Here is a 26391-nt window from a genome sequence, read left to right as displayed (position 1 = left end):
AGAAGGCCTCTTTCCCCCTGAGGCCACCTGCAACTCCATCCCTTATTTGGTGATTAAAAAAAAAAAAGAATCCAAATGAACACCCAGATTCAGTCACCATTGTAACTTTTAGTACGTGAAACGTGTTTAAACACTGTGCTCTGGGATTCTTAATTTTTGACTTCGTGCAAACGCTAGTGACAGCGGGGTAGGAGAGTATGATTTTTTCAGAGCAACGTCTCTTCTTGGAATTGGAAATTTCCATGTCAGGAATCCCGAAGCAAAATGTCCTAGGTCCTGGGGCTTCTCCCGCGACCCGATGTACGCCCCTCATTACCCTGTGTACGAAGAGCCTGTTTCCAAGTAGCTAACTGCGTACAGTCGCCGGGAAGAATAAAATGCTAAGATAGAATCCTCAAAATAACGTCCCAGTTCTACTAAGTGGGGCCCAGTCATCACGTGGCCCCCTCGGACGGCCGGGGTCCAGCGGAAGTGGAGCGCAGCTCCCGTCAGAGCAAAGCAGAGGTGTCTTCGGTTCTTGCCACGAAGCTCTGATCTTTATCCTTGGCCTTAAAAATAAAAGAGACATTGAAAGATTGTTGCAATGCTGACGAGAATTTCTTTAGTTTCTTTAAATTAAAGAAGCAGTAAGAGCCACCACCTTACTATCTAATGAATACGTAATGACCCAGGCTGGGGCAGCTGGCGTGTGTGCTCCTTCCTTCGGCTTTTTTGATCTCAGAGGTAGAATTTGTAGTTTGTTACACGTAAGAATCTCAGGAACCTTTCAACCTGGAGTGTAAGGCTGCAAATTGGATGAGTTTCGGCTCAGTTGTGGGTAATAACTCACACGGTGCTTGAAAAGCACTTTGCAAAATAGAAGATGCTTCTCTGTGTCTGCTGAATAACGATCTCCACTCAGGAGTCGCTCTTGAAGTGAGTTCTCCGCAAACCCCTCGTGAGAGCCCTCCCTCTCCTTCCCCAGGACAGAAACCCCAAAGGACAAGTTGCCGTCTTTCTTTTCCCCATGTGGGCCCTAAACAGATTAGGAAAGCCAAGGGCTTGGGGCCCGCCTGCCGGTCACCACGCCTGCCAGCCGGGCTGTGCTGCCTCCGGTGCACCCCGAGAAAGCTGGGACCGGGCTCACGCTTCTGAAACAAGAGGCGCCATGTCCTGAGCTTTCAGAGGGAAGCGCGAGTAGCGTCACGCGGGCCTCCAGCGTCACCCTGCTGCCCGCCGCCTGCCCCTTCCCACCTCAAAGTAGGCAGCCGGTTACCGGCCACGTCCCCCTTGCCTTCTTTCTGAATGTCCTAGGACCCTCGCCCTGCCCTGGGCTCCCGGATTCCGGGCCCCCTTGTTGGTTGCCCTGTGGCGTCCGCTTCCTTCTCCCCGGGGTCGGTGTCTTCAGCTTCTGCCCTTGTGTCCGGGGGCATTTGACTGCATTTGGCTCTTACCCGAAGGACACTGGTTCTGAGGGTTCAAGGCACGGTTTAGAAAAAAACTGAGGTGTGCCCTCTTTCGATGGCCTCGGAATACTTTACGTTATTCCCTAGTGAAAGGACCAGTGGCCCAGAAATCTGTGGATTTCCATACAGTTTCTCCAATAATTTTTTTATTTTCTTTTACTCATTTGTCTCTGAATGATAATTCATTTCGCAAGGCTCAGAACGCCTAAAGGATCAGGGAAGTATACAGCGGGAACGTGCCTTCCGCCCCTCCCTGAGGCCACCTGTGGCTCGGGTCTTGTATCCCCGTCTACACTTCCATCTTACAACTTTTAAAGCAGAACTTCAAATTTTTGTTGTTGTTATTGTTGTTATAGAAATATACGTAGTATCATTGAGATAATTAAATAAAAGGACCAAAAGTAGACCAACTTGACCTTAACTTGTCCCTACTTCCTGGTCCTCGTCCTTATGAAGCTTCTTAATCAGCCTTGTGACTCGAGTACCGCGTTCGCGGTGTCTGCGTCGGGTTCCCAAGCCCAGAGGGCCGGGGGGATCGGGGTGCTCAGAATCCCAGACCTTGCTGGGGTGACCCCGAGCGCCCACGCCTGGGGGCTCACGCCCAGCCTGCTCCTCATAGAGATACCTGCTCCCCCTCATCACGGGCGGCCGAGAGGACAGGAAGCACCTGGAGAGGATGGAGGCGAGCCTCTCGGAGCTGAGTGGCAGCGTGGCACAGACAGGTAAAGATTAATGACTCCATCAAGTCGCCCTCGGAGCCTTGGTAAGCAGCCCCGTCTCTGCCCCGCCCCCCCCCCCCCCCCCCCCCCCCCCCCGGCTCCACTTTATGTGGTGACTTCATTTATCTGCTCTGAGAATCTGTTCACATTTGCAAATGAAGCCGCCGTCATTTCGGTTTAATTTGAAATTGCTTGTTTACTGTCGGCGCGGCCTCAATTAATTATGTTTTTACGGAAAGGCTCCCAACCTCAGAATATTAATAAGGGGAATAAAATGACAGCCTTTCTAAGGGCTGTAAAGTTCATTTTTAATTTCTGCTTCTGTGAGGTTTTCAGGGGGGTTTTCAGTGATTTTTCCCCCTTCCCTCTAAGAATCCAACGCAAGGTCAAGAAAGGCTGTAATTACTGCGGCTCCGGGGACCCCGGCCACCTCCTCTGTCATCGACTCCACGGGGCTGGCGTTCATTACCCGGTGCCCCAGCGATGGCCCAGATTAGCTGGGACCTGTCGCACTAGAGGTGGCTTTTCCTCTTTAAAAACTTGTTTACTAGACGGAGGCTCTGAATCTAAAAACTCAGGCGAGCGCCAGAACTTGTGTCCCAGGCGGGAGTCTGTCCCCCTGGGGTGTGTTTGCAGAGGCCCCGGAAACACTCGGATGTGTCTGCCCTGGGGAGGCTGATGCGGGGGCCCAAGGAGACTCGGTCCCGTGACCCCGTGACCCGGGGGCGCTCCGGCAGCCTCGGGGTTGGGTGCGGGTGGCAGCGAGGGGCCAGCAGCAGGAGAGCAGGATTTGTAGTCTCTCCAGGCCCTCAGGATCGCAGGCCTGAGGCGTGTTCCTGCCGGCTTCGGGGAGCCCAAGCATTCCACAGGGACCCCGTGAGGGGCTGACGTGCGGGCAGCACCAAAGCCATAAGCACGTGTCATCGGAGGGGAGAGGTTCAGGACGGGTACACTGTTGGCCACGGACACGTGCCCAGTGGAAAGATGGAGCGGGGATGCGAGAGGTTAGACTCGGTGCAGGTACCTGGCCCGGAGCGCGGAGATGCCGTGCGTGGCGCCGGGCGGGGGGCGGGGGGGGTGGCCTGCAGACAAGTTAGATGCAGCAGCTGTAGGTGTATGGACCGGGAGGGGAGGAATCTGTGTGTCGTTTAACAGAGATGCGACTCCTTTCTCCTCCCAGTGACTCAGCTACAGATGACTTTAGCGTCTGTCCAGGAGCTGCTGATTCAGCAGCAGCAGAAAGTCCAGGAGCTCGCACACGAACTGGCTGCAGCCAAGGTACTTCTCCCTGACCCTCTCCAGATCCGGGCCCACTGCTCAGGGTCTGTGGGGCCTGGGGCCCAGGCCACTGTGTTGTGCGGGGTTCCCCTGCGTCCTCCTGCCCGTTACACAGCAGGGGCCCCCATTGCCCTCTGCAGAGGCGGTCACCGCCTCCCTGTCCCCTCCTAGCAGGAGGGAGGAGAAGCAGCTCTGCCTGGGGGCCTCCGTTCCCGTGGCAACGCACGCCCGAGCTCGGGAGGTGGTCGGTGTGGACACAGGGTGGTCTCCACGAGCACGTTAGGCCACAGGTCATGGCATCGCCAAGAGCAAGTCCAGGCAACAGGGAGGTGGGGGGACGGTGCCCAGGCTCTGGGTGAACTCTGCTGCGGTGGGCAGGTCCTCCAGGCCAGGCCTCAGCAAGTCAGACTTCCCTGCGGGAGCACCAGCGGGGGTTGCCTGGGCAGGTCCATGCCACACAGACCCTCGAACCCGGCTTCCTGGGCCACGGGTGAGCGAGCTGTGTGAGCACAGCAGGTTCCTTAACCTCGCTGAGGCTTAGTTTCCTCCTCCGTCCCTGAGCTGGAGCTGGAGCTGGAGCTGTGGGGGCACCTCCTCCACCGGCCGCATGTGCCGGGAGCACCGGGAGCGCTGGGAGGGGGGGGGGTGCGTTTCTGCAGCCCCGTAAGGAACCTCCTCTGAGTGGTTCTCCCGGGAGAAGCCCCATCCCGCACAGAACCAGATGGGAGCCCGAGCTCAAATCTTTCGTATTTAGAAGACCAAGGGAAACAGTAATCTTTCCATTTCCGAAGGAATCTGGGGTGACTCCTGTGAAGAGGGCCCCCAAGAATCGCCTCTTGGGTCCCCCACACGGAGGTGCTGCCTGCAGTTCCTCCTCAGCTGGCTGCGGTTGCCCGGGGCCACCTCCAGCCAGCCACCGTGCGTGCTCCCCGTGGGCGGGCGGCCCGTAAAGCAGCCGGGAAGGCCTGGTTACGGACGCCCCCCCCCTCCCCGACCTATTATCTTTGGGAGCGGTGGCCTGCCAATGGCCAGAAGCCATTCCGGAAATTGGAAAACTGTTTGCAGACCTTAAGCATCAAGATTAAGACCACATGTTGCATTTTAAGAAGGGAGGGGGCCCCAGATTGTGCCGGGCGGCGCCTGCGTGCACAGGGGTGCTGGCCCTCCCGCGGGGCCCCGCCTGGCCTCGCCCGCGCTGAAGCGGGGCTCACTGCTGTGCTGTCTGAACCCACATGCGTGAAGACTTTGGTTTCCCCATAAACCAGAGACTCAGAGCTGTGTTTTCTCAGCTGTAATGTAAGTTTTTATATCTGGCTTCCAAGCTCCTACTGCAGCACTGTAAAAAATTAAAAAGAAGAGCGTTAAGTAATTAAAAAACCTACATAAAACCGAAGGCTGGGAGTTTTCTACAACTGTTTTTTAAAGAGACTGGCTAAAAAGCCCCAGATGTCAGATTTTATTTCTAAATCCTGGCATCTGGCACCATATGCGTTTGGAAATTTGAGTCCTTTGTAGGCCGGTGAGTGGAAACTGCTCCCTTGTTAATGGGCTGCTGTGGCTTTCGGGGTCTCTGAGAAGCCAGAACAGTGGCTCCCGGATCTGCGCTGTCTGTGGTCTGCAGGGGAGACCCCGAGGGGACGTGTGCACGGCGACTGCTGTTTGCGGGGGGCGGGGGCCGCGTGCACTCGCTCCAGGACCCCCCGGCCACTGGCCCCGCCGGGCGGCCAGGACGTCCAGGGCCCCTGCCCTCCGCCGGCCTGGGCCTCCCCGTCTTCTCCTGAGCTCACGGTTCAGGTTTTCTGGGTCAGGCCGGGGCAGAGGCGTTAGGGAAGCCAGGGCCCCGCACGACGACTCTGTGCCTTGGAGCCTCCTGGCCAGCCTCCGGCCTGGTGGGTGCAGGGCCTCATGCCTGGGCCCCTCGTGCCTGGAACTGGCCCAGAAACCCTCACAGGCCGCGTGGCCGCCGGCAGCTGCGTCCGGGGCACCGCCGCTGGGACTCTCCCCTCTGTCTGTCCCACCAAGGTTTGCCCCAGAAAGGTGTGGGAAACGGTGCAGGGCAGGGGGAAGGGTCTGCGGGACGGCCGTGCGGGCGGGGCGCTGTGGCAGCTCCCCCGCGGGTCCTCTTCGGGGAGGCCGTTGGCCTTAGGTCCTGGGACAGCTTCCTTCTCTGCGGAGCCTCCGGAGCCTCCTGCAGCAGTGGCTGTGGGTGGTGGCGGGGCCGACGCTGTCGCAGCTTTGTGGATCACGGGGCGCAGCCCGGGGCGCGGCGGGAGCCTCGGGCCGCCCGGCAGCGAGGGAAGGTGCCGCGGGGCCGCCGGGTCTGCTCCCAGGCCCAGCCGAGCGGATGCCGCAGCCCAGCGAGGCGCTTGACTTCTTTGGTTTCCCAGCGCACACGTAGACGTCACGTTCATGCTGTCCCGGACTCCGCTGCAGACGCTAGAGCGTTACGCCCCCAAAATGTGCATGCCCGACTTTGAAAGTACTTTATTGCCAAAAAACAGAAGTAAAATACGCTAGCCGTCATCGGAGCTGCCAGCGAGTCATGGTCGCTGATCACCGGTCACTGTAGCAAATACGATGACAATGGAAGTCTGCAATGCGACAAGTGCCGGAACGTGGCCCGGACACAAAGCCAAGCGAATGGCGTTGGGAAGATGGTGGCGACGGGCTCGCCCCTCGAGGCTTCCACGCACCGCCCGTGGCGTCCCGCTCGGGGCGTGAGCGCAGGGAGGCGGGCTGGGCTTGCGGTCCCGGAGGCCGTGGGCGCCGCCCGATGCCATCCGCGCAACGGGTGGTGAGGCCGTGGGATTCACTTACTTTATTAGTTTAAACGAGATATTTCCGACATGCGTGGGGACGGAGGGCCGCAGGGCGGACGGTGTGCTTCTGCCACCCCGTGCCGGGCATGGTTCCCGCCGCGGCGTCGCCCCACACTCTCCTGCTGCAAACACGAGGCTCGCGTCTCTTGGAAGACGACACAGGCTCTGCCGTCGCTGTTACTTGTGTGGTCGGAGCACCCTTCTCACTCCCCCGCACACGTCACGGCTGCTTGATGGCGTCCGGGAGGAGAGGTGGACACGCTTGGTTTGGGGTGCCTGGTGGGCGGGCTCCTGAGGGGCAGGGGCAGGGCCGTCCCCGGGGGCCCCGGGCTGCCGCGTGGGGCACTCACGCTCTGAGCCCCCAGAGCCTGCGGCCCCTGCTGCCACCCTGGCCAGCGCTGCACGGGGCGGGAGGGGGCCCCCCTCTGACCCTCGTCTCCCGTGTTTTGACCTCAGGCCACGACGTCTACCAACTGGATCCTGGAGTCGCAGAATATCAATGAGCTCAAGTCAGAGATCAACTCCTTGAAGGGGCTGCTCTTAAATCGGTAGGAGGGGGCGGCGCGGGCCGGGGGGCAGCTGGGGGGGCGGAGCTGGGCCCAGACTGCTCGCCGCGCGCCCCCAAGCCCTGCTGAGCGGACCTGACCCCCTGGTCCCCATGGAATCAGCTTCGGTCCCGGCTGGCCGCTCAGGGCAGGAAGCAGGAGCAGAGACCCAAGCTCCCTGCTGAGTGTTGCACGCGGAGGTTTTTTAGCAAAGTGCGGTGGTGTCACCCTGCTGGTCGCGAGGCCACCGACCCCACAGCCCGAGGCCGGGCCTTCCCGCGCCCACCCAGGCCACAGACCAGGCAGATGGGGCCCCGGTCTCCACCCCAGGCTCCGCTCCCTGTAGGCGCCCACCCTCTCCCCAACCCCGCTCCCGGGCGCGAGGAACCAGGGGGGTCCACCCACGGGCCGGGGCCCAGGGGAGGCAGGCCTGGCCCCGAGGAGGCGCCCTGCAGGGGGTGGGGGGCTCTGCGCAGCCGCCCCAGGGCCTGGTCTCTGAAGGGGAAGGGAGGGGCCTGGGGGCCTGGGTGTCACTGTGTCCCCCGCGTGGCAGCGGTGGGGGGGGGGCTCTGCAAGGGAGGACCCAGGTCCCGGCACCGCCTGTTTCTTGTCCCCCATGTCAGGAGGCAGTTCCCACCGTCCCCCTCGGCCCCGAAGATCCCATCCTGGCAGATCCCCGTCAAGTCCCCATCACCCTCCAGCCCCGCTGCCGCCAACCACCACAGCAGCAGCGACATCTCGCCTGTCAGCAACGAGTCCACGTCGTCCTCGCCCGTGAAGGAGGGCCACAGCCCCGAGGGCTCCACGGCCGCCTACCACCTGCTGGGCCCCCAGGAGGAGGGCCAGGGGGTGCTGGACGTGAAGGGCCAGGTGAGGATGGAGGTGCAGGGTGAGGAAGAGAAGAGGGAGGACGAGGAGGACGAGGAGGACGAGGACGTGAGCCACGTGGACGAGGAGGACTGCCTCGGGGTGCAGCGGGAGGACCGCCGGGGCGGGGACGGGCAGATCAACGAGCAGGTGGAGAAGCTGCGCCGGCCCGAGGGCGCCAGCAACGAGCACGAGCGGGACTGAGCGCCTGGGGCTCCCGGCAGGCCCTGGGCAGCCCCCTCACCTGCGGGGCTCGAGGCGGGGGCCTGGTCGCCGAGCACCTGCCGACCTCGACCTCGCACCTGCATGACAAGAGGTAGTCTAAGTACCTGGCTCCTGACCCTCGGGGGCTGCTGCTGCCCCTGCTGCCCACTTCCCAGGGGCCGGGATCGGCGCTTCCAGAAGCCTCACCCCGTGCCCTTGCTGCCGGGCCGCCCCCGCCCGTCCACCGGCCTCGCTTCCGCCTCGCGACTCCGCTGCCCCTGCGGCGACACTGGTCCTCGCCTCCCCTTGCCGGCATCGGGCCTCCCCGCCTGCCCGCCTGGGAACGTGCCCCGCTAGACGCTACTGCTGTACATAATTGTAATAAATACGAGTTGTCACTATTTACCTGCTGCCTCCGCTCCTTGTGTGCGCGGGCGCCCTGGGCCCGGAGGGGGTGAGCCCTGCCCAGGCCGATGTCCCGAGCTGCTCCCGGTGCCCGTGCCGCGGGGCGACCTCCTGGTGCCAGCGGGGAAGGGACCTCGCCGCGGCATCTGGGCCTGGGGTGAGTGTGACCAGCTCCCCTTCCTTAAATGGACGCGTGTGCTCCCGGGAGAGCGTGTGTCCTGCTCGTCCGCCTCCCCGGCTCCTCGCCCTCCCCGCCTCTGGAACCTTCACGGCAGCTCCGCTGTGCCCAGAAAACGCACGCGACCCTCCCCCCGGGAGCCCCTGCACCCAGGAGCCCCTGCTCCCAGCCCGGGCTGCAGCCCCGTGGGGAGGGCCGCGTGTAGGTGCCCGGCGGGCGCCAGGTGCAGGGAGCGTGGCCGCGGATGCCGTGCCCGCCGCCCGCCCAGCCGGAGCCCCGGGGCAGATGCTCGGCACTGCGGCTGCTTTGCCTTGAGGACGTGTCCTCCCCCCTGGGCCCTTCCAGGGGTTCGGAGCCCCCCACCTGCTGCTGCGGACTCCTGGCTGGCCCCGTGGCCCAGGGCCCCATGCGGGTGACGGCGACTCGGGGTCCGGCCCCTGGCTCTCCGGTGTCCCCTCCGGGGCTCGCACCTCCTGTCACATCCCTGCCGTCTCTTTTCCCAGTACACGCTCCCCCGGACTGAGCATACCCCGCATAGCGAGTCCCCTCTGCCCCGTTACTGCCCCCCCAGGAGCCAGGCTGCTCAGCCTGCGGGGGCAACCAGCCCGTCCCATCCTGTCCTGGGCGAGGGCTCCTAGGGTCGGAGAGCCAGGCGGGCGGACCCCAGACCAGTGAGCAGAGGCCGGAGGCCCGGTCCCCGCGCTGGCCCGCCACCACCCCGTCAGTACCCGGGAGCCCCTGGTCCCCACGGTGCCGAGGGTGTCTCCCCGTCAGCTCTAAGGCTGGGGGCCATTGTCGCCTCTGACGGGGTCTCAAGCTTTGCAGAGGGGGCACCAGACGGGGCGAGCAGAGGGCAGGGAGCCTGGCGGGGGGCGGGGGGGGTGGGGAACTCCTGGACAGGGCTCCCGGGGCCTCGCCGCCCCCCGGCCCACAGCGCACACACGGGGACGGACCTGGAGGCCTTTGCCCTGCGGGTCCCGGGCTCCCGTGTCCGCGCTGGAGGACAGCGGCCTGGCGAGGTTTCAGGGAGGAAAAAACCCCTCCCCAAAACGGCGTGAGCGCTGCCTAATAAAGGCAGCTGCTGGACGGAGAGAAAACAGCCCTTTGAAAAAAAAGCCTTTCATTAGAAAAATAATGCATTTCATCCAAATAAGGTAAAAATATTTGGAAAGGGGCAGAAGTGAGCAGCAGGCAGCGCCCGCAGGCCTTCCTGGAAGGAGGAAGGTTCTTAGACCCAGTGACAGTGTAGTTTTGTAAAGTGTCTTTTAGGAAAGAAGCGGCCCCAGCCCCAGGAGGTCGGGCGGCCCCGCAGCCGAGGGTCCCCACCGTCCCCCGTGGCCCCGCGCTCGCCCACAGCCCAACGCCCCTCACCCCTCGGTGGGCCTGCTCCTGCGACCTGCTGTCGCGCAAGCACAGGTCGGGGGCTGCGGAGGTGGGGACACAGCAGGGGCTGGAGCGCAGGCCGCGGGTCCCCCCTTATTTTAATAAAGATGAGAAGCCCCCCCCACCGCCTGACCCTGCGGCCTGCTGTCTCCCTGGAAGTGAATCGTGTCTGCGGGGGGCTCGGGGGGCTCCCGCCCAGTGGGCCGAGTGGTGTGGGCCTCCCCCGGCTTCCCTCCTGCCCTCGCCCTCTGCTGGGAGCGCTGAGGAGCGTCCCTGGGTCTGGGCCCCCACCTCCCCCTCCTCGCCCCCCCCCCCCCCCGCCCCTGCCCTCCCCTCCCCTACCGCTCCCCGCAGCCCCCGGAGGAGGAAGGAGGAAGGGCAGGCAGGTGACAACCTGATCCCCAGGAGTTTACTTAATCCTTCGTGCCCAGGCCCCGGAGGAGGGTCGGGGCTCCAGCAGCAGAGGCAAAGGTGCTGGTCAGGCGGCGGGTGTGGCTGCAGCCTCGGGGGTCCTGCTCACCTGGGGTTAGGCCTGCCCCACACAGGGGTCCCCCACTGCGTCCATGCGAGGCCCGCACTAGGGGGGGCGCTCTCTGCAGTGCCCAGCTCCCCCGCCGCGCCCCAGCATTCTGGGGTGCCTTTCACCCAAATCCCAACAGACTTCAGTGGTTCTTGGGCTCCCTGGAGGTCACGCTCTTCCAGGGGAGGAGATGAGGTTTTACTGCTCCGTCAGGAGGACGCCCGGAGCCTTTCCCTGCTCCCTGACGAGTCCCGGAAGGATCTTTGTAGCGAAAGGTACCCACGCTGGGTGCCCAGGCCTCGAGTCCAGGCGTTGGCATCCCCGGGGTGCCTGCTGGACACGGGGTGACCTGGCGGGGGAGGGCTCTGGCCTCATGGCCGAGGGGCGAGGGGCCGAGGGGCGTCAGTGGTCGGGAGCAAGTTTGGACTCCGCAGGCCACACATGTCCCCCGAGGGGCAGGGGTTGCGGGGCTCACGGTGGCAGCAGGGGGGCGGCAGGCCACCCAGGTCCCGTCCGCCTCCCGCAGTGCCAGGCCCCCCAGGAGCCTTGCTGTCCGGTCGGCCCCACAGGCCCCCAGGGCTGCAGCCCGTCGGAGGGGCCCTGCTGTCTCCCCTGCTTCCCCGAGGCCTGAGTGGGGCCCCGGGGCGGCCACACTTCGCCCTCCCTGGTCCCCGGCCTGCCCTGGTCCCCGGCCAAGATGTCTTGCCTGCTGTCCCTGTGGGTCCAGGTGGGGAACGGGGCCCAGCTCCCGTGGGTGACTCAGCCGCCGGGAGCACCCGGGCCGGGCCAGGTCTGTGGGAGGTGGGCAGGCCGCTGAGCTCAGCGTGAGCCTGTGCAGCGGGTTCTGGCTCTTTCCAAGAGGTTACAAAACTCTTGAATTTGCCCCAGTTCGGTGTAGGAGCATCACGCCGCAGCTAATTACATCCAGGAACACAGACATGTTTCACTGCATTTCCCGCCGAGCCCAACAAGCCGCGGGCGGGGCTGTGCCGCCCGGGCCCACCTTGCGCCCCTCGGTCGTGGGCGTGGGGACAGGGTCTGCGGGGCGGCTCCCGCTGGGTGGGGTGGCCGCTCCGCTCTGTCCTCATCCCGGGCAGGGCCTGGCCCCGGCCATGAGCTGCTGCGGCATCTGACGGGCATCCTGACGGTCACGGGCCTGGTCGCCCTCAGGCTGTGGGGCTGTGGGGAGGGTCACCCCGAGAGCCAGTGACCCCCACCGCGGCCCTGGTGCCTCCTGCCTGCCCGCAGCTAGGCTGGGCCTCCCTCCCACCCCCGCGGGCGGACCCCGAGGGCCCTCTGGGCCGGGGAGACCTGGGGGCCGCTGCCCGCCCCCCCCCCCCGGGGCCCCAGGAGCCCCTGAGGGGCCGCTGCCCGTCCCAGCCTCTGGGGGCTCCCCCAGCGGCCGCAGGCAGCCGGGCGCTCAGCACCCCCTCGCCGCCAGGTCCGGGCTTGGCTCTGGGCCGCCCCTCAGGCCCCTTGGGAGGGCTGCTCGGCCCACCAGGGCCTGCGAAGCTCCAATAATGGTTTTAATTTGTTGAACTTGCGTTTTATCCCATAAATTAGTCACTGTTTTATTTAACAGAATTGAGATATCCACAAACAATAGGCGAGTTCCAACTTGAAATTTTAATAAGACAGAAAAAAGTATATATTTTCGCGTCTGTTACTAACATATTTATGTAAATAGCCCGTGGGCTGCGTTCCAGGAAGAAGGAAGGAAAGGAAGGGCCTCCTGTGCTGGGGCCGCGCTGGAAACGCGCTGCGGGGGTGCGGCACCCCGACTTCCTCAAGGCGGACCCCGCGCCTCCGCTCCCTCCGAGGCCCAGCGATGCCGCCGGGAGCTCCAGGCAGGAGCCGGGCCAGCATCCGGATGGGATCCGGGTCGCACCGTCCCGCCCGGGCAGGTCCCTGCAGGAAGGAGGAGGGACCCTGCCCAGCGCCTGCCCAGCGGCCTCGCCAGGCGCGGTGCCCTCCGGCCGCCCCCGGGTGGGCAGGGCCTGCGCCCCCCAACCGGCCCCAGCCCAGGCGAGACCGGCCCGCCGGGCCCTCCCCACGCCGCCCTGGCACACGCGCCGTCTACACGGCCGGCTCCCCGCCAGCCCACCTGGGGCTCGTTTTAAAAATAAAAAACTTGATAGGTTTTTTTCCAGTTTTTATTGAGTGAAAATGTCAAACCTTGCATCAGTCATGCAAAAAAAAAAAAATCAAATAAATAAAACACATATATTAAATTTCTAATAGCGCTAAATTCAAGTGGAAAAATATTCAGTTAACCAGGTGCCGAGGAGACCAGATTCAAGTAATCAGAGCACACGCTGTTCAGTTCGGTTTTCACGTTCTGCAGTTTTCGTCTCAAAACCTCTCTATATATCTCTATATATCTATATATGTATATACATATAGATATATACACACACATATGTGCATACATATTATTTTATATTTATATATATACACATACATAGTTATAAAACATTAAAAAGAGCATTGGTGGATCAAGCATTATTTTCCCCACAGAAAGAAAATAAAACAAAAATTACACATTAAAATTCAAAATGAGCTAGCAATGGCTTATAGTCCTAGTGTGCAATATGAAGGTTACAAAAGGCTAGACTTCGCACTGTCGGCATCTTCGATTTTCTTTTTTTTTTAATTTTTTTTTTAAAGTCTGCTACATTGAAAAATGTTTTTGTGTTTTGTTTTTTTCTTTTTTTTTTTTCCTTTACAAAACTCCCTCCACGCACCCAGGGGCGGTGGAGAGCAGAGTCTGGGCGAGCGCTCAGCAGCAGCGCGGGGCCCACAGAGTTCGGGAGGCTCTGCGCGGGGCTGTTTCGGACAAGGATTTGCTCCTGTTGCATCAGGTGCGCTCAGTGGGACCCCCCAACCCCCCCCCCCCCAAGCGCAGGTGGTCCTGGCTCCCGAGCTGTGGGCCGCCAAGAGGACACGCGCGCACACGCACACGCACACGCACACACACGGACAAAAAAGAAAAGAAAACCCAGTGCCCCCTGCCGTCGCGTGAGGCCCCCCTCGGCGATCGGGGTGACAGGCCGAGTCGCAGGGTCCCCCCAGCCAGGCCGGGGGCCAGGACCCGAGCCGCCCCGGGCGCCCCTGCCGCGTGGGCCTTCCTCCGCAAGCCCGCTGGGACCTGTGGGCTCGAGGCGCGGGGACCTGGTCTGGGTGGGTTGCACCAGCAAAGAAGCATCCCAAACAAAAAAAATCAAAAATAACAAACTGGAAAAAAAAAAAAAAAAAAAAAAAAAGCCCTATAAAGCCACACACATAACCAATAGAGAAAAACTCAAAATTAAGTTAACTACAAACTTGTATCAACAGTAATAGTCCTTTTTTCCTTGTTTCTACAAAATTCAAGTTAAAAGTTGGAATCGCGCAGCTCCCGTCAGTGCTACTGTCGAGACAGCCTCACTCGGGTAAGGCCCCGAAAACGAATGGAAACGAAATCCCACGTGAGCGATTGCACTCGGTGTCCAACCGGGGCTGGGCCGCGGCGGCCTGTGCTCCGCGGCCCGCCTGCCTTTTTTTTTTGTTTTTTTTTTTGTTCTATGTAGAATAATAACCTTTACAGGAAAAATACTGTACAACTTTCTCGCGTTTTTCCCCATTTTGAATATTAAAGCCCCGGAGAGTGGTATCCTTCCGGTTCCACGGCGTGGGTGGCCGAGGCCCCGCCAGGCCCTGCGCCCCCGCCCCGAGGCCCCCGCGGCAGAGGCCGCGCCCCGGGGTCCCCGCGCGGCGCCCCCGCCCCGCCCCACCCCCACCCCCACCCCCAGGGGCTGGCTGGGCTCCCTCCGCCCCGCGCCCCGGGGTGCGTCTCCGCCGCAGGGGCCGCGCCCCCAGTCCTGAGCATGAGGAGTCCCGCCGGCGCGGTCGTGGGGCCCGGGGCCCGCTCCCGGGGGAGGACACCCCGACAAGAGCACCTTCTGTTTCCCTGAAGAAGACCCCGCCTGCAGCCGAGGGGAGGGGCGCTCGCAGCCGGTCCTCGCGGGCGGGGCGGGGGGGCGGGGGGCCCGGAGCACCAGAGGGGGGCCCCGCCTCTGTCCTGAGACGGACTCGGGGTCCGGAAGCACCTGCGGGGCGGCGGGGCGGGGCGGGGGCCGCGGGGGCGCGCCCGGCTCGGCCCGACGCAGAAACCGCATCTGTACAGCGGGAGTCGCAGCGGCCCCGGGCGCCCCCGCCGGTCCCCGCCGGTCCCCGCGCCCCCGCCCCGACGGCCGGCTAGGGCTAGGGCGAGGCCGCGGCGGGCGCCGCCAGCTCCGGGCTCCGCGCCCCCGGCCCCGCCGCCCCCGCCGCCTCGGGCAGCGACTCCTCCGAGTCGGTGCGCAGGTCCTCGTCGTCGTCGTCGTCCTCGTCGTCGTCGTCCTCGTCGTCGTCGTCCTCGTCGTCGTCCTCGTCGTCGTCCGCGTCCTCCTCGGGCAGCTCCAGCTCCTCCTCGTCGTCCTCCTGCGACGACTCCCCGGCCGCGGGGCCGGGCGCGGGCGCGGCGGGGCCGTCGCGGGGGCCGTCGAGCGGGCCGGGGTCGCCGGGGTCGCCCAGCCCCGGCCCCAGCCCCGGCCCCGGCCCCAGCCCCAGCCCCAGCCCCGGGCCGGCGGGCGCGGGCGCGGCGGCGGCGGCGGCGGCGGCGGCGGCGGGCGGCAGGAAGAGCAGCGCGGGCTCGGGGCCCAGCGGCAGGGCGGCGTCCGGGGCGCCGGCGGGGCCGGGCGAGGCGGCGGGCGGCTCCCCGCGCTCCTGCTTGTCGTGCTTGCGCTTGTGCGAGTCCATCTGCGACATCCCGACCACCGTGTGGCGGCAGCCGGGGTAGGTGCAGTGGAAGTGCGAGCAGCGGAGCTTGTACTTGCAGTCGGCCACGGCGCAGTCGGCGCTCGAGCTGAACTGGCGGAAGCCCGCCGCGCTGATCACGTCCTGCTTGCCGTGGTGCTTGCGGTGCGCCGTGACCTTGGTGCTGTCCGTGCAGCGGAAGCGGCAGCGCAGGCAGTGGAAGTGCGTGCTCGCGCCCGAGAACGGGCAGTCGGCGAAGTGGCAGCGCAGCGACGCCTTGAAGCGCTTGAAGTCGTCCAGCACCAGGTTGTCCACGCGGTCGTGGTGCTGCGCGTGCTTGTACATGTGCGTGCGGCCGCAGAACTTGTAGCCGCAGTTCTCGCGCGTGCAGTGGTAGTGCGTGACCTTGAGCGAGAACTGGCACGCGGCGTCCTTGCAGTCCTCGTACAGGTCGAAGCGCCGGAAGCCCTCCAGCATCATGCCCTCGTCCAGCATCTTGCGCGACGCCGCCGTCTTGCGCCGCTTGCCGAAGGGCGACATGTCCTCGATGATCCAGAAGCGCTTCTTGGCCCCGGACGCCGCGGGCATGGAGATGGTGTTCCCTGCGGGGCGGGGCGCGGTCAGCAACCCGGCGGCGCCCGGAGCGCTGACCCGAGGGCGCCGACCGCCTGCCCCCCCCCTCCGGGCTCCCGGGGCCCCGCGGCCGCTCCCCCCGCCCCCAGCCGGGAGCCCGGGGCCGCCCTCGGTCACCCCCGCCTACGGGGCGGCCGCACAGGCTCCGCGGCGGGTGGCGCCCGGCAGCGGGGCCGCGGGGCCGCTCTGGCCAGTTCGGGCGGGAAGTGGGGACGCCGGCGCCGACTGAAGCCGAAGGGGGAATGTGGGCGGCGCAGCGCGGCTACCCCGGCCCGGGCCTGCACCGCCTCTGATGAGGACCCCTCCTCCGCGGCGCCCGCCTGTCCGCCAGGGGGTCGGGGAACTGTAACTCCCCGCGGGAGGGACACCTGCCCGCTTCTTGCCAGAAGGCTCGTTCTGGTCTTGTTGGGGTCGTGGGCCCCCCGTTTGCTGGGAGACACCAGCCCTGCTGAGTGGCCAGGGCTCGGCCAACAGAGGGGCGCCCACCTGTGCCCGCCCTGCTGGACCCAACGGCTCCCCTAGACTTAGGACGCCCCAGTGGCAGGGCTGCCTGCCTGCACCCGTCAGCGTGGTTAGTCCTGTACCCCGTTTCTGGGACGCACCATGGGCCCTACAGCTGCAGGGTGAGGGGCAAGCAGCCCCCTGGCGCGGCACAGGCCCCCGGGGGGAAGGCCGCGATCCTCGCACTCCCTGCTCCACACCCTAGAAACCAGAGAGAAAGCTTGGGGCCCGGCGCTGCGCAAGGCCAAGGTGGGCTTCCTCCAGGCTTCCCCCTGGGCTGACGCGTGCAGCCCGCCCCAACCTGCCTACAGAGCTGCGAGCCTCCAGGGCCCCGCTGGGCGGCATCATCCGCCTAGGGCCCCCACCCAGCCACCCACCCTTAACAGGGGACACCAAGCTCTGTCGCGGGGTGGGGGTGCCCAGCACAGCACACAGGCCTGGGGCCTGGAGGTCAGGTGAGTGAGGAGTGGCTGCTTTGGGGCCGAGGTCACAGGGTCATCTGGTTATGCCTGCGATGGCTTTCCATGGGCTGCACCCCCTACACGGGGCCCCTGCCCTGCCCTTGGCCACAGCCCGAGACCTGGTGCCGCGCTGGCCCAGCAGTCAGGCAGAATGGGAGGCACAAATGAGCAAAGGAAGGTGCAGAGGCGGGTGATGGGTGCACCAGAGGGCGGGGAGGGCAGGTCCCACCCCTGCAGATCATCAGATCTGCAGGGGGGCAGGGGGGGTCAGGCAGGGGGGCAGGGGGGGTCAGGAGTCATCACTGAGCCAGCCAGGGCCTGGGCCACAGAGCCTCCCTCTGTCCTCCTGCCCGGCTCCAGGGCTGCGGGTTCTGGCTGGTGGCAGGAGCCCGCCCGGACCCAGCGCCGAGCGGGAGTGTAGAGGAGCTGTCCGCAGGGGACCAGGTGGCCCTGTCCTCGGCCCAGCAAGGCCACAGGAAAAAGGCCAGGTCCCCGATCACAGCCTCAAGGGTCAGGTGGGGTGACAAAGGCTGGCGAGAAGGCATGTGCGAGTTACCTGCGGCATCCTGAACTACGGGGACGTCACTTTTTACTGGAGTTGGAGTGGCAGTGGCGGGCGGGAAGCGGGGTGGGCTGCTGACAGGGTGGCCCAGGCCCCGGGTGGCTCCGATAGTGGCACTGAGCAGAGAGTATGAGAGACAGGGCGGAGAAAAGAGGCATGGGAGGGAGGGGAGGGGCGCCCGCAGCACGGCCGCTGAGAAGGACGGGGTCAGTGCGGGCTGCGGAGCCACGCGGGCAGCCTCGTCGCCAGCGGCAGCAGGAGGAGGAAGAGGAGGAGGAGGAGGAGCCGGGCAGCCTGGAGAGGGTGGAGAAAAGCAGAAAAAAAAAAAAAAAGAAAACCAAAACAAACAAAAAACAAACAAAAAAGAACCAAAATGAGAAACCCGATGGCAGAAGCAAGTATGATATGAAAACACGTGGACAGATGAGGAGCAGAGAGGCGCCAGGAGAGACGGGAAGGAGACGGCAGAGGAGGAGAGGCCGGGGAGGCTGTGCGGGGGCTCTCGCCGGGCTCAGGCGGCGCCACTGGGGTGGGGCCGGGCCGGGCGCTGGCGGTCCCGGCCTACCTGCCCCTCCGCCGGGGCCTGTGCTGCTGGTCCAGGCGCTCAGAGGACAAGCCTGGGTCCTCGCCTGGGAACTGAAGCCGACGGCTGGGTGCCGGCGGGCGGTGGCCTCAACGACCCGTGTCCCACCGACCGGCGGGCCCTGTCCCCGCTCGGGCCACCTGGCCGGCCCGGCCGTCTCTTCCTGGCCCGCTGCTCGGGCCCGGCCGCCGCTCACCTGCCGCGGTGCTCTCGTTGCCCACGGGGGTGCTGGAGCAGCTTCGGTCCATGGTGGATGACTCGGAGGACACGGCGCCCGGGCTGCAGCCCGTGTAGTCCATGTACTCATCGGTCTCCGTGTCCATCAGGCTCGGGGGGCCCTGAAAGGCGGCGGGTGGTGCTCAGGAGGGGGCCGCCCACCTGCTGGAAGCAGGAGCGGGATGCGGGCCACGTCGGCGCCTCGGGCAGAGGGGGCACGGCCTGCGGCGCCACCCTTACCTGGGAGGCGGGCACGCGGTCGAAGTTCTTCCCCAGCATCCTCCGCATGTGCTTCCGGGCATGGGAGGTCATCTGGTGCTTGAGGAGGAAGGAGAACTGGCAGCCCTCGCGGATGCAGTGGAAGTGGCTGTTGACCTGGTTGTACTTGCAGCCTGCGAACGCACCCACGGCCATCAGCCCCCGCGCCCCCAGGCCTGGCCCCACCCTGCGGCCTGGCGTGAAGCCCGTGACAGTGGCAGGCCGGGCCCCCTACCCTGCCCTCAGAGGGCCCGGGCCCGGGGCAAGAGGCCCTGATGACCCGTCCCCAGGTCAGCCCCCTTCCTGCAAGCATGACGTGTCTCCATGTCCCCCGTGGGAGCCCGCCACAGGGGAGCCTCTGCCCTGCCCTGCCCCCACCCACCTCCCCCTCCCTCTGGGCCGAGAACAAACAGCAGGCAGGGCTGAAACAGTGTCAGCGCGGGGCAGGTGAAGGCCTGCCCGTCGCCATGGCACCGGGGCTGGCCAGGTGTCTCATATCATCCCCAGCTTTGTTTGGCCCCAACTACCACCGACAACCCCCAAAGTTGAGTAAATACGGATGGCTCCAGAGCACCCCGACGCCCGTCAGAGGAGCCAGAGGACAACACGGGCCACCGAATGTTGACACCTGTTGCTACGGCTACCAACCCTCTGAATTCTTTCTGAATTAATACTTGAAAGGAAGGTTTGCTTCCTGCCCTTCCTGGCAGGGGCTTTGAGTGCTCACCCCTTCCCTATAGAGGGGCCGTCCGCAGCGGCAGCGGCCCCACCTCTGCCCCCCACACCCGGCGCCAGCACCTGAGGCCCGGCAGGCCCGCCCAGCACCCCAGCCGCCTCCTGGCCCCTCGTGTCTCCCTGACCGATTCCCGCCCCACACCCGCAGGCCCTGAACATGGGGCTCCATCCTGAGGCCCTCCACCTGCAGACCCCCCGCCCCATGGGCATCCCCAGGGCAGCTAGGGCAGGGAGCGACGGGGGTCCTCGGTCAGGCGGGGGGGCCTCCGGACAGCTTCCCTGCGGAGGGCCCAGCTCTCCCCGACTCAGCTCCCCAGCATCTGCTGCAAAGCTCAGGGCCATCATGTGTGGCCTTCCCGGCCCCGGGGCCACCTCCTCCTGGGTCGCCCTGGGTCACAGGTCACATGCTCTGGGCTGACCCACTGTGTACCTGCTTGTCCAGCAGACAAGCCACCAAGCGTGGTGCCGGCCAGAGCAGACCCTGAAAACCCTTACTGCCGCCACCCCTGCCACCTCCTGCCACAGCTGCTCCGCATGCAGCTGTTCCTCCCTAAGCACCTGCTGAACGAACCAATGAGCTGACGAAGCAGAGTCCGTTCTGCACAAAGACCTCAGAGGGAAAGCCCTGGAAAAAGAGCCCAGGGCGGGCAACTTCAAGAGCTCCTATGTCACCTGCATGGCCTCTTGAGGGGGAAGCAAAGAGCACAGGGTCAGAGCCTGCCTCTACCACGTGGCAGTTCCCGGGGGGCAGGGAGGGGGCCGTTGCCCCCAGTCGCCCTCGGTGTCTGGTCTGCCGTTGGGCAGGGCTGAGAGGTGGGGACCAGGAGAGGGGGCCGAGGCCACCAGGGCCCCGGGAGCCAGAGCCGACCCCTGCTGCCTGCTGCTGCCCCCAACCCCGGCCGCCAGTACCTAGCCTGCCACACTCCTCGCGCTTGGTGAAGTACTTGAATCCGTTGGCTGCGCGCCGCTCGGCTTTCTCATGCTTCTTTATGTGCCACGGCAGCTTGGTGGTGATGTTGGTCACGAAGTAGCAGCCGGTCCGCAGGCAGTGGTAGTGGCCGCGCATCCGGAACTCGCAATGCTGCAGGGAAGGCGGGAGGGTCAGGAGCTCCCACGGGGCCGGGGCAGGCCCCGGTGCATGTGCCCTTCCCTGCTCAGAATCTCGGGTCAGAAAGCAGTGTGTCCCTTTGGCCACTCGACTGAAACATCCTACCTGGCGGTCCTGCCGGCCAATCCCACACCCGGGGCAGACATCGCTCATCAATGCTAGCACTGTCCTCTGGCCGCCAGCCCTGGGACCGGGCTCCTTCTCGAGGCGCTCTGCCCACCAGCCCCCTCCAGGACTAGGCCCCGCCTGTGTGTGACCTTGATCCGCCCTTCCTGTCTGGGGCACGGACAGTTCAATCTCTAGCTGTCCGATGGGCCTAGAATTTTAAAATCGTAGGCGTCCGGGGGAAGGGAGCATAGTTCCAGGACAGGTGGGACGATGCCAAGTGCACACTGGCTGCCGGTTGAGTCCCCACCGCAGGCAGGGATGACAACACGGGACCTTCCTGACGGACCATCAACCTGGACGCTCCTGGCAGCCTCCAGGGACGGGAGGAGAACCATTCCAAACGGGCGTAAGGAACAGAATCCCTGCCAGGGGGAGCTGGGCCCGGGCCCCCCCCGCCCCCTGCCCCCGCACTCACCTGGTTGGGACAGAGACACTGAAGCGAGTAGTACGCGAACTGGTCCCGCACGTTGACCAGGTTGTTGTTGGGGTTGATGTGGTCCAGGCAGTGCGACTCCGCCTTGCCTGAGGTTTTGCAGACGTACTTGCAGTTCCCGAAGAGACAGTGGAAGTGGAACTTGTTGGCATACTTGCAGTCCGTCGCGAGGCAGGGATCGCTGGAATGAAACCACAGCCCAGAAGGTCAGTGGCATCCCGGGGCCTCCCCACCGACACCCTGACGCCCTGACAGTCCTCGTGCTGTGGTGCGGCCTGGACGAATGGCCCCTGGGCTGCCCGGCTGCCCTCCTGCTCAACGAGTGGCTCCAGCCAGAGGAGACTACAGATCCCAGCATGCAGTCCTGCCTTCTTTTTGGAGCTCGGAGGTGCGGGAAGGATTGCAGTGTGCAGGCTGCCCAGAGCATTGCATGCTGGGACACGTAGTTTCCATGGCCACACCTCAGGATTATAGATAAGGACGGCTGCAGTAACCTCTTGGATGTGAAAGTGCGAGATGGCGCGGCCAGCCCTGGCGGGGGGCCAGTGAGGGCCTGGCGGCCTGGCACAGGCACTGCCCTGGGTGTGGCTGACTGACAGGGTGCAGATGGGTGGGCAGCCCTACCAGGAAGCTCCAGTGGGAATGTGCACCTGGTGCGGGGCCTGCTGAGGCGCACGGCTGCCCCGGGGGTGGCCCCCAGGGTTGGCCCGGGGCGTGGGGCTCCCGCCCACTCAGAGGACCTCACAGGCCAGCTGAGTGGTGGAGCCTGGGGGGGCGGCGGGGTGCTGGGCGGAGCCCCCGTGCCGGCCTGCCCTGGCCACAGCCGCCCTGCCCCACGGCCTGCCTCCTGCGCTGCACATAGGTGCGGGGGTGCCCTGCCCCGGCCTCCTGCCCTGGCCGGCTGCCCCCTCGGTGGCCCCGGGGTGGGAATCCTCCAAGCTGGGGAAACTGGGAGGGCTACCGCCGTGGGGGGCGGGACGGAGGAAGGGGAGCTCCGGGGGGATGGAGAGGAGTGCAGGTCCCCTTCCATGCCACAGGCCCAGCCCCAGGTGCTCAGAGAGGGAGGACAGCTGCCACTCAGGCCGTGTGTGTTCACATCCAATTTATTACTTTTATTGAGAACAGGAAGCCGCACACATCACGATACAGAGTCACCGTTCTCGCCACAAGGCGCCACCACCATCCAATGAGGAAGGGTCCTTCCACCCCTGAGAGCTCAGACCACCGTGCAGGTGGGCGTGGGCCTGGAGGGGGCCTAGCCCCCTCGCCCCCCACCCAGGACTTAGCTTGCTCTGCAGAGGCTGGGCCACGAGAGCGAGCCACAGACACCGACAGGGAGGCGCAGAGCCGATGCCACCCTCCTTGCCAGGCGACAACCACCCCTCCCAGCCCACCCGAGCCAGTCCTCACAGTGTCATCTCCTCCCACCCCTCGCCAGCTGCCCGCTCTGGGAATAGGTAGGGAGGTCAGAGCAGCAGGGTCTTTGGCTAGAAAGACCCGGTCCGACGACGGTGTCCCAGAGAGGCTGGGGACGGCCAGGGCTACCTGCAGAGGGAGTGGCAGTGGCCTCCGCGGCTGCCCTTGCTAGCACCTACTCCCGAGACACGCGGGGGACACGGGACTCCCGGCTCATCGAGGGACTCACTTCTCCTGGAACTGGAGGAATCCGGGTTTGACCTGGGGCTTGGCGTTTTCTAGAGAAGTCGTTGCCAAGGGCGAAGTGGGCAGGTGAGGCACTGGCGCTGGAATCTGAGGCATCTGGGGTATGGTGGAAGCCAGCTGCTTCCAGGCGAGCAGCGTGGGGGTGGAGGGCACGGCGGCCGGGCTGGGAGTGGGACCCTCCAGAGCAGGAACCGTGGCTGTGGTGACGGGAGGTGCCGACGGGGACGAGGGGGCCAAGGCAGGTTTGGTCTCGGCCGCGGTGGCAGGGAAGGCGGCCTCTGCGGTTCCCTTCACGGCTCCTCCCTCTGTCCGCAAGTGGAAGCTGCAACAAGCAGAGGCGCCAGCGTCTCGGGTGGGAAGTGATGAGAGCCCGGAGCAGGGAGCCCTTCCCTGGGGCCAGCCCCATACACCTGAGGGGCTGTGGTGCCCTCCCCAGCCCCCAGCTCGGGGCGGGGTCCTACCAGGAAGGAAGGACTGGCAGCCAACGGCTGTGACCTCTGGTCCTGCACCTGGGCTCCCGGCCTGGCCCTCACTACACCTTCCCCTGTGACCCTCGCGCTGTGTCCGCCCCTGACAACAGGCCCTGGGGCACCAAGTCTGTGCTTCCAGAATCTGCTCGAGAGTTAAAGGTGGGTCTCAGCCTCCGAGGTTGGCTCTCCTGCAGCAGGTGGAGCCTGAGCTGGGGCCCAGCAGCAGAGAAAGTCTGTTTTAAATGTCTGCGCATCCTGCATTCCATTACAGCAGGCGGCTGGCCTGTACTTTTCAGCTCAATGGGTTTACAAATTAATTTCATTATTTTTAGGCCAAAGAGGATCTACAAATCCACGATGCTGGGCTTGGAAAGGCCTACTTCCTAGGGTCCCTGCCTGGGTCAGAGCAGGGGTCTGTGCAGCTAACTCTCAGGGAGCATCAGGTAGGGCTGCCTGCCGGGCCGCAGGGGCGTGGGGTGTGGGGAGCGGGGGGCAGCAGGAGACTATGCTCCGGGGCTCTAAGTGGGGCCTGGACGGGCTCCGAGGACCCTGCTAGGAGCTGAGCAGGTGGAGGGACGGGGCAAGCCCGCCTTCTCTCAGGCGGTACCTTCTAAGTGGCCAGCTCAGCCTCTGAGGTCTGCTGGGAGCTGCACACGGTCCTGCTTGGAAAGCAGCTGGAGGCCCGAGCAGCCCCCAGCCTCGCCCAGCCTCGCCCAGAGGTGGGGTGCAGGGCCCGGGACCCCCACTCACTTGGCATGCTTGATGGCTCCGTCCAGGGTGCTGAAAAGTGCGCCGCACTCCTCCACCACGCAGTGGAAGTGGACCTTGTGGAGGAAGTCACACTGGGCATCACAGAAGTCCTTGGTGCCAAACCTGGCAGAGGAACCGTGGTCAGAGGAGACCCTGGGCACCGGCCACCACGACAGGGCACCGGCCACCATGACCCTCCCTGCTCCTTTGCTCTGCCAGGAAGCCCCTCACCTTCGGAGGTACACCTTCCAGGGCTCAGACAGCTTCTCCTGAACCAGCGCCTTCACAGCCTTGCCCAGGAAGGGCGAGGACTCCACGGCAGCGCTGGCCTCCACCTCCGTCTTGATGTTCAGCAGGCTGCCAAGGTTGGGGTTGCCCTGAGACATCTGCAAAGGGGACAGGGGCCGTGCTGCAGGCTGGGGACCTCAAGACACACACGTGCCACCGTGGGCGCTGCCACGGCTCTCGCAGAGGACGAGCGCAGCCGAGGAGAGAGGAGGCCTGGCCCCATGCAGCTCCGGCCACAACCGAGCCCGCTCTGGGTGGACACTGCCACGGGGCACGGTGCTACCCTGGCCCCGTGGAGATGCCAGGGCTCTTCCACACAGACCCCGTGGTGCTAAGATCCATCACTAGAGCGAAGGCCGGGACTCTGGGCACACACTCCAGCCTAGCTTTTCCCAGACTTCGTGGCTCCCTGCTTATTTTCCTGCCAGGTTTTCAAAAGAAGTGCAGGAGGAGGAGGTAGGGGGAACCCCTAAGAATTCCTTGAGAACAAGAGAAGGCACACAAAGGAGGAGCAGAGAGGGAGGGTGGGAGGCTCTTGGGGGAGATGAGGGTGGCTCAGGGCTGCTGGGCCTCGACGGGGAGCGGGGAGGGTGAACCCGTGTCAAGGCTCGACCCACATGGCGCGTGCCCCCCCACCCCGGCCAACAGGAAGGAATGGGGGGGGGCAGTGACCCAAGAAGGAAAAAGGAAAGCAAGAGAGCAAGGAGGGAGGGCGGGAAGGGGAGGGTACGGGCCCGCCGCAGAGGGCAAAGGGCACTGGAGGCTCCCTCGCTGCCAAGGGTCCAGCCGGGACCCCCCACCCGTGAGGTCCGGCCCAGGCCCGGCTGCCTCGGCAGTCACTTGTGTGCGGTAACCAAATTAATCTTGCTGTAGTCAAATTTATCATGTGAAGGGGGAAAATATATTTGAGATGATGTATAATTTACAAAGACCCTGCATTATTTAAAATAAATATTCCGGAGCGACCTCTGTGGAAGGCGTCCGAGACCATTACTCAACCCGAAAAGTGGAAATTGATGCTTTGCTCCCACTTTAGGGCCCCTCCCCCACCCCCTTTTTAAACAAACAAAAAAAATATAAAATAAATAAATAAAATTAATAACTGAGAGCAGAAGAAGTTAGAGGGCTCGGAAAAGCTTTTGGAGCCCTCCATCTGAAGGGAAAAAAAGGGTGTCAGAGGCTGGAATATATTTCTTCAGCCAGTTCATTAAATTAATTTGTAAGCAGTGGCTCTGAAATTATATCCGATGAAAAATGGCCTCAAAATTTAAATGGTACAAACTCATCTTATTAGAGGCAAAACATTAAAAAACAAACACATCCCCCCCACCCCCCAGCACAGCTTTAATTTCTCTGGGTGGGGGAACGGGAGGCGTGTGATGGATGGTTCTTACCTTATTCATAAGCGAGGATAAAAGAGATGAATTTGCAGGGACTGCGTGGCCATTTGATTCATTACTGGAACACAAACCAAGGGGCTTTAGCTCAGATGTACGTGGGACGGAGCCCAGATTCCCACCCGTCCCAGCCCACGCCCAGGGCCCCGCCGCGCCTGCTGCATCTGCCCAGGCAGGAGGGTGGCCCCCTGCTCGGTGGGGTCCGACTCCGACTCTGAGGGAGCTGGTCCTAGAGCCTCCTGCCGCGGCGCAGAGCTGGGAGGCCCCGGCCTCGCCTCACCTGGGCTCCTTCACCGTCAGGTCTAAACTGCGGTCCTGGGAGACCTCGTGGGGAACCGGGGCACCAGCGTTCTCACCGGGCTCCTGCTTCACCGGGGCCGGGGGGAACCTGGCAGGGGTGGCCTGCTGCCCGTTTCCTACAGGGGAGGGGAGGGAAGACGGCCTTAGAGGGGCCTCGGGCCTCGGTGGGGGGCACACACTGGACCCCCCCGCCCCCAGGGCAGGGAGCGCGGGGGGCTGGGTGGGCAGGAGCCCCTGGGGGAGCCCCGGCTGCTGGTCAGCGGTTCTCCCCACTGACATGATCGCTTGTGACGCTTACCCCTGTGTGGCAATTCTTCAAGTGATAATTATTGCAAAATTATGTCAAAGTTGTCCTGGCTCAGGGCCTCCTGGAGGAGCGGGGCGGGAGGCTGGGGAGGGGGCTGGCACGGGGGTGGGGGCCCTTCATTTTCTCCACCGACTGTCACAGTCAATTTGTGGGGCTGCCGCTTAGGCTTTTATTAAAGACTCTGTTAATGCTGAGGGGAAGTGGCAGATCCAGACTGGGAGCTGCGCCCCCCGCCCCCCGCGGGTCCCCAGCCCCCTGTTGCCGGGGCGACCGCCCTGCCTTCCACTGAGCATGCCTAGGAGGGGCATCCACTGTGTCAGGGCTACGGAAGCTGACGGCCAATCAGAGCGGTTCAAACTATGTGACCTCGCCGTCAAGCTGCCCAGGGCAGGGACGTGAGGCCCACTCAGGCCAGGCGGA

The 26391-nt window shown here is 64.3% G+C and overlaps 2 protein-coding genes across 8 annotated transcripts in view; one reads left to right on the top strand and one right to left on the bottom strand.

Annotated features, from left to right (window-relative positions):
* PEX14 (peroxisomal biogenesis factor 14) overlaps positions 1-8282 on the top strand; it is a 138532-nt gene extending 130250 nt beyond the window's left edge. For both annotated transcript variants that reach the window (XM_025451115.3, XM_025451116.3), the window contains 4 exons: positions 2065-2167; positions 3345-3442; positions 6718-6809; positions 7430-8282. In XM_025451115.3, coding sequence (XP_025306900.1) covers positions 2065-2167; positions 3345-3442; positions 6718-6809; positions 7430-7877 — 741 coding nt within the window. In that variant the 3' untranslated portion in view covers positions 7878-8282. The remainder of the gene's footprint in view (positions 1-2064; positions 2168-3344; positions 3443-6717; positions 6810-7429) is intronic.
* A 4216-nt stretch (positions 8283-12498) lies between these two features.
* Positions 12499-26391, bottom strand: part of CASZ1 (castor zinc finger 1) — a 140961-nt gene continuing 127068 nt past the window's right edge. For 5 of the 6 annotated variants that reach the window (XM_025451121.3, XM_025451120.3, XM_025451122.3 and 2 more), the window contains 10 exons: positions 25645-25780; positions 25362-25425; positions 23911-24065; positions 23680-23802; positions 22443-22781; positions 20780-20978; positions 19998-20169; positions 18336-18487; positions 18076-18217; positions 12499-15741 (listed from right to left, as the gene is read on the bottom strand). In XM_025451121.3, coding sequence (XP_025306906.3) covers positions 14606-15741; positions 18076-18217; positions 18336-18487; positions 19998-20169; positions 20780-20978; positions 22443-22781; positions 23680-23802; positions 23911-24065; positions 25362-25425; positions 25645-25780 — 2618 coding nt within the window. In that variant the 3' untranslated portion in view covers positions 12499-14605. Of the gene's footprint in view, positions 15742-16027; positions 16475-17290; positions 17591-18075; positions 18218-18335; positions 18488-19997; positions 20170-20779; positions 20979-22442; positions 22782-23679; positions 23803-23910; positions 24066-25361; positions 25426-25644; positions 25781-26391 lie in introns of those variants that run through there. The other variant, XM_035713180.2, reaches the window with a different exon arrangement.

The sequence above is a fragment of the Canis lupus genome, chromosome 2 (genome assembly GCF_003254725.2).
Source record: "Canis lupus dingo isolate Sandy chromosome 2, ASM325472v2, whole genome shotgun sequence".
Lineage (NCBI taxonomy): Eukaryota > Metazoa > Chordata > Mammalia > Carnivora > Canidae > Canis > Canis lupus.
The sequence above is the reverse complement of the archived record's forward strand: the minus strand, read 5'-3'. Positions and strand labels throughout refer to the sequence as shown.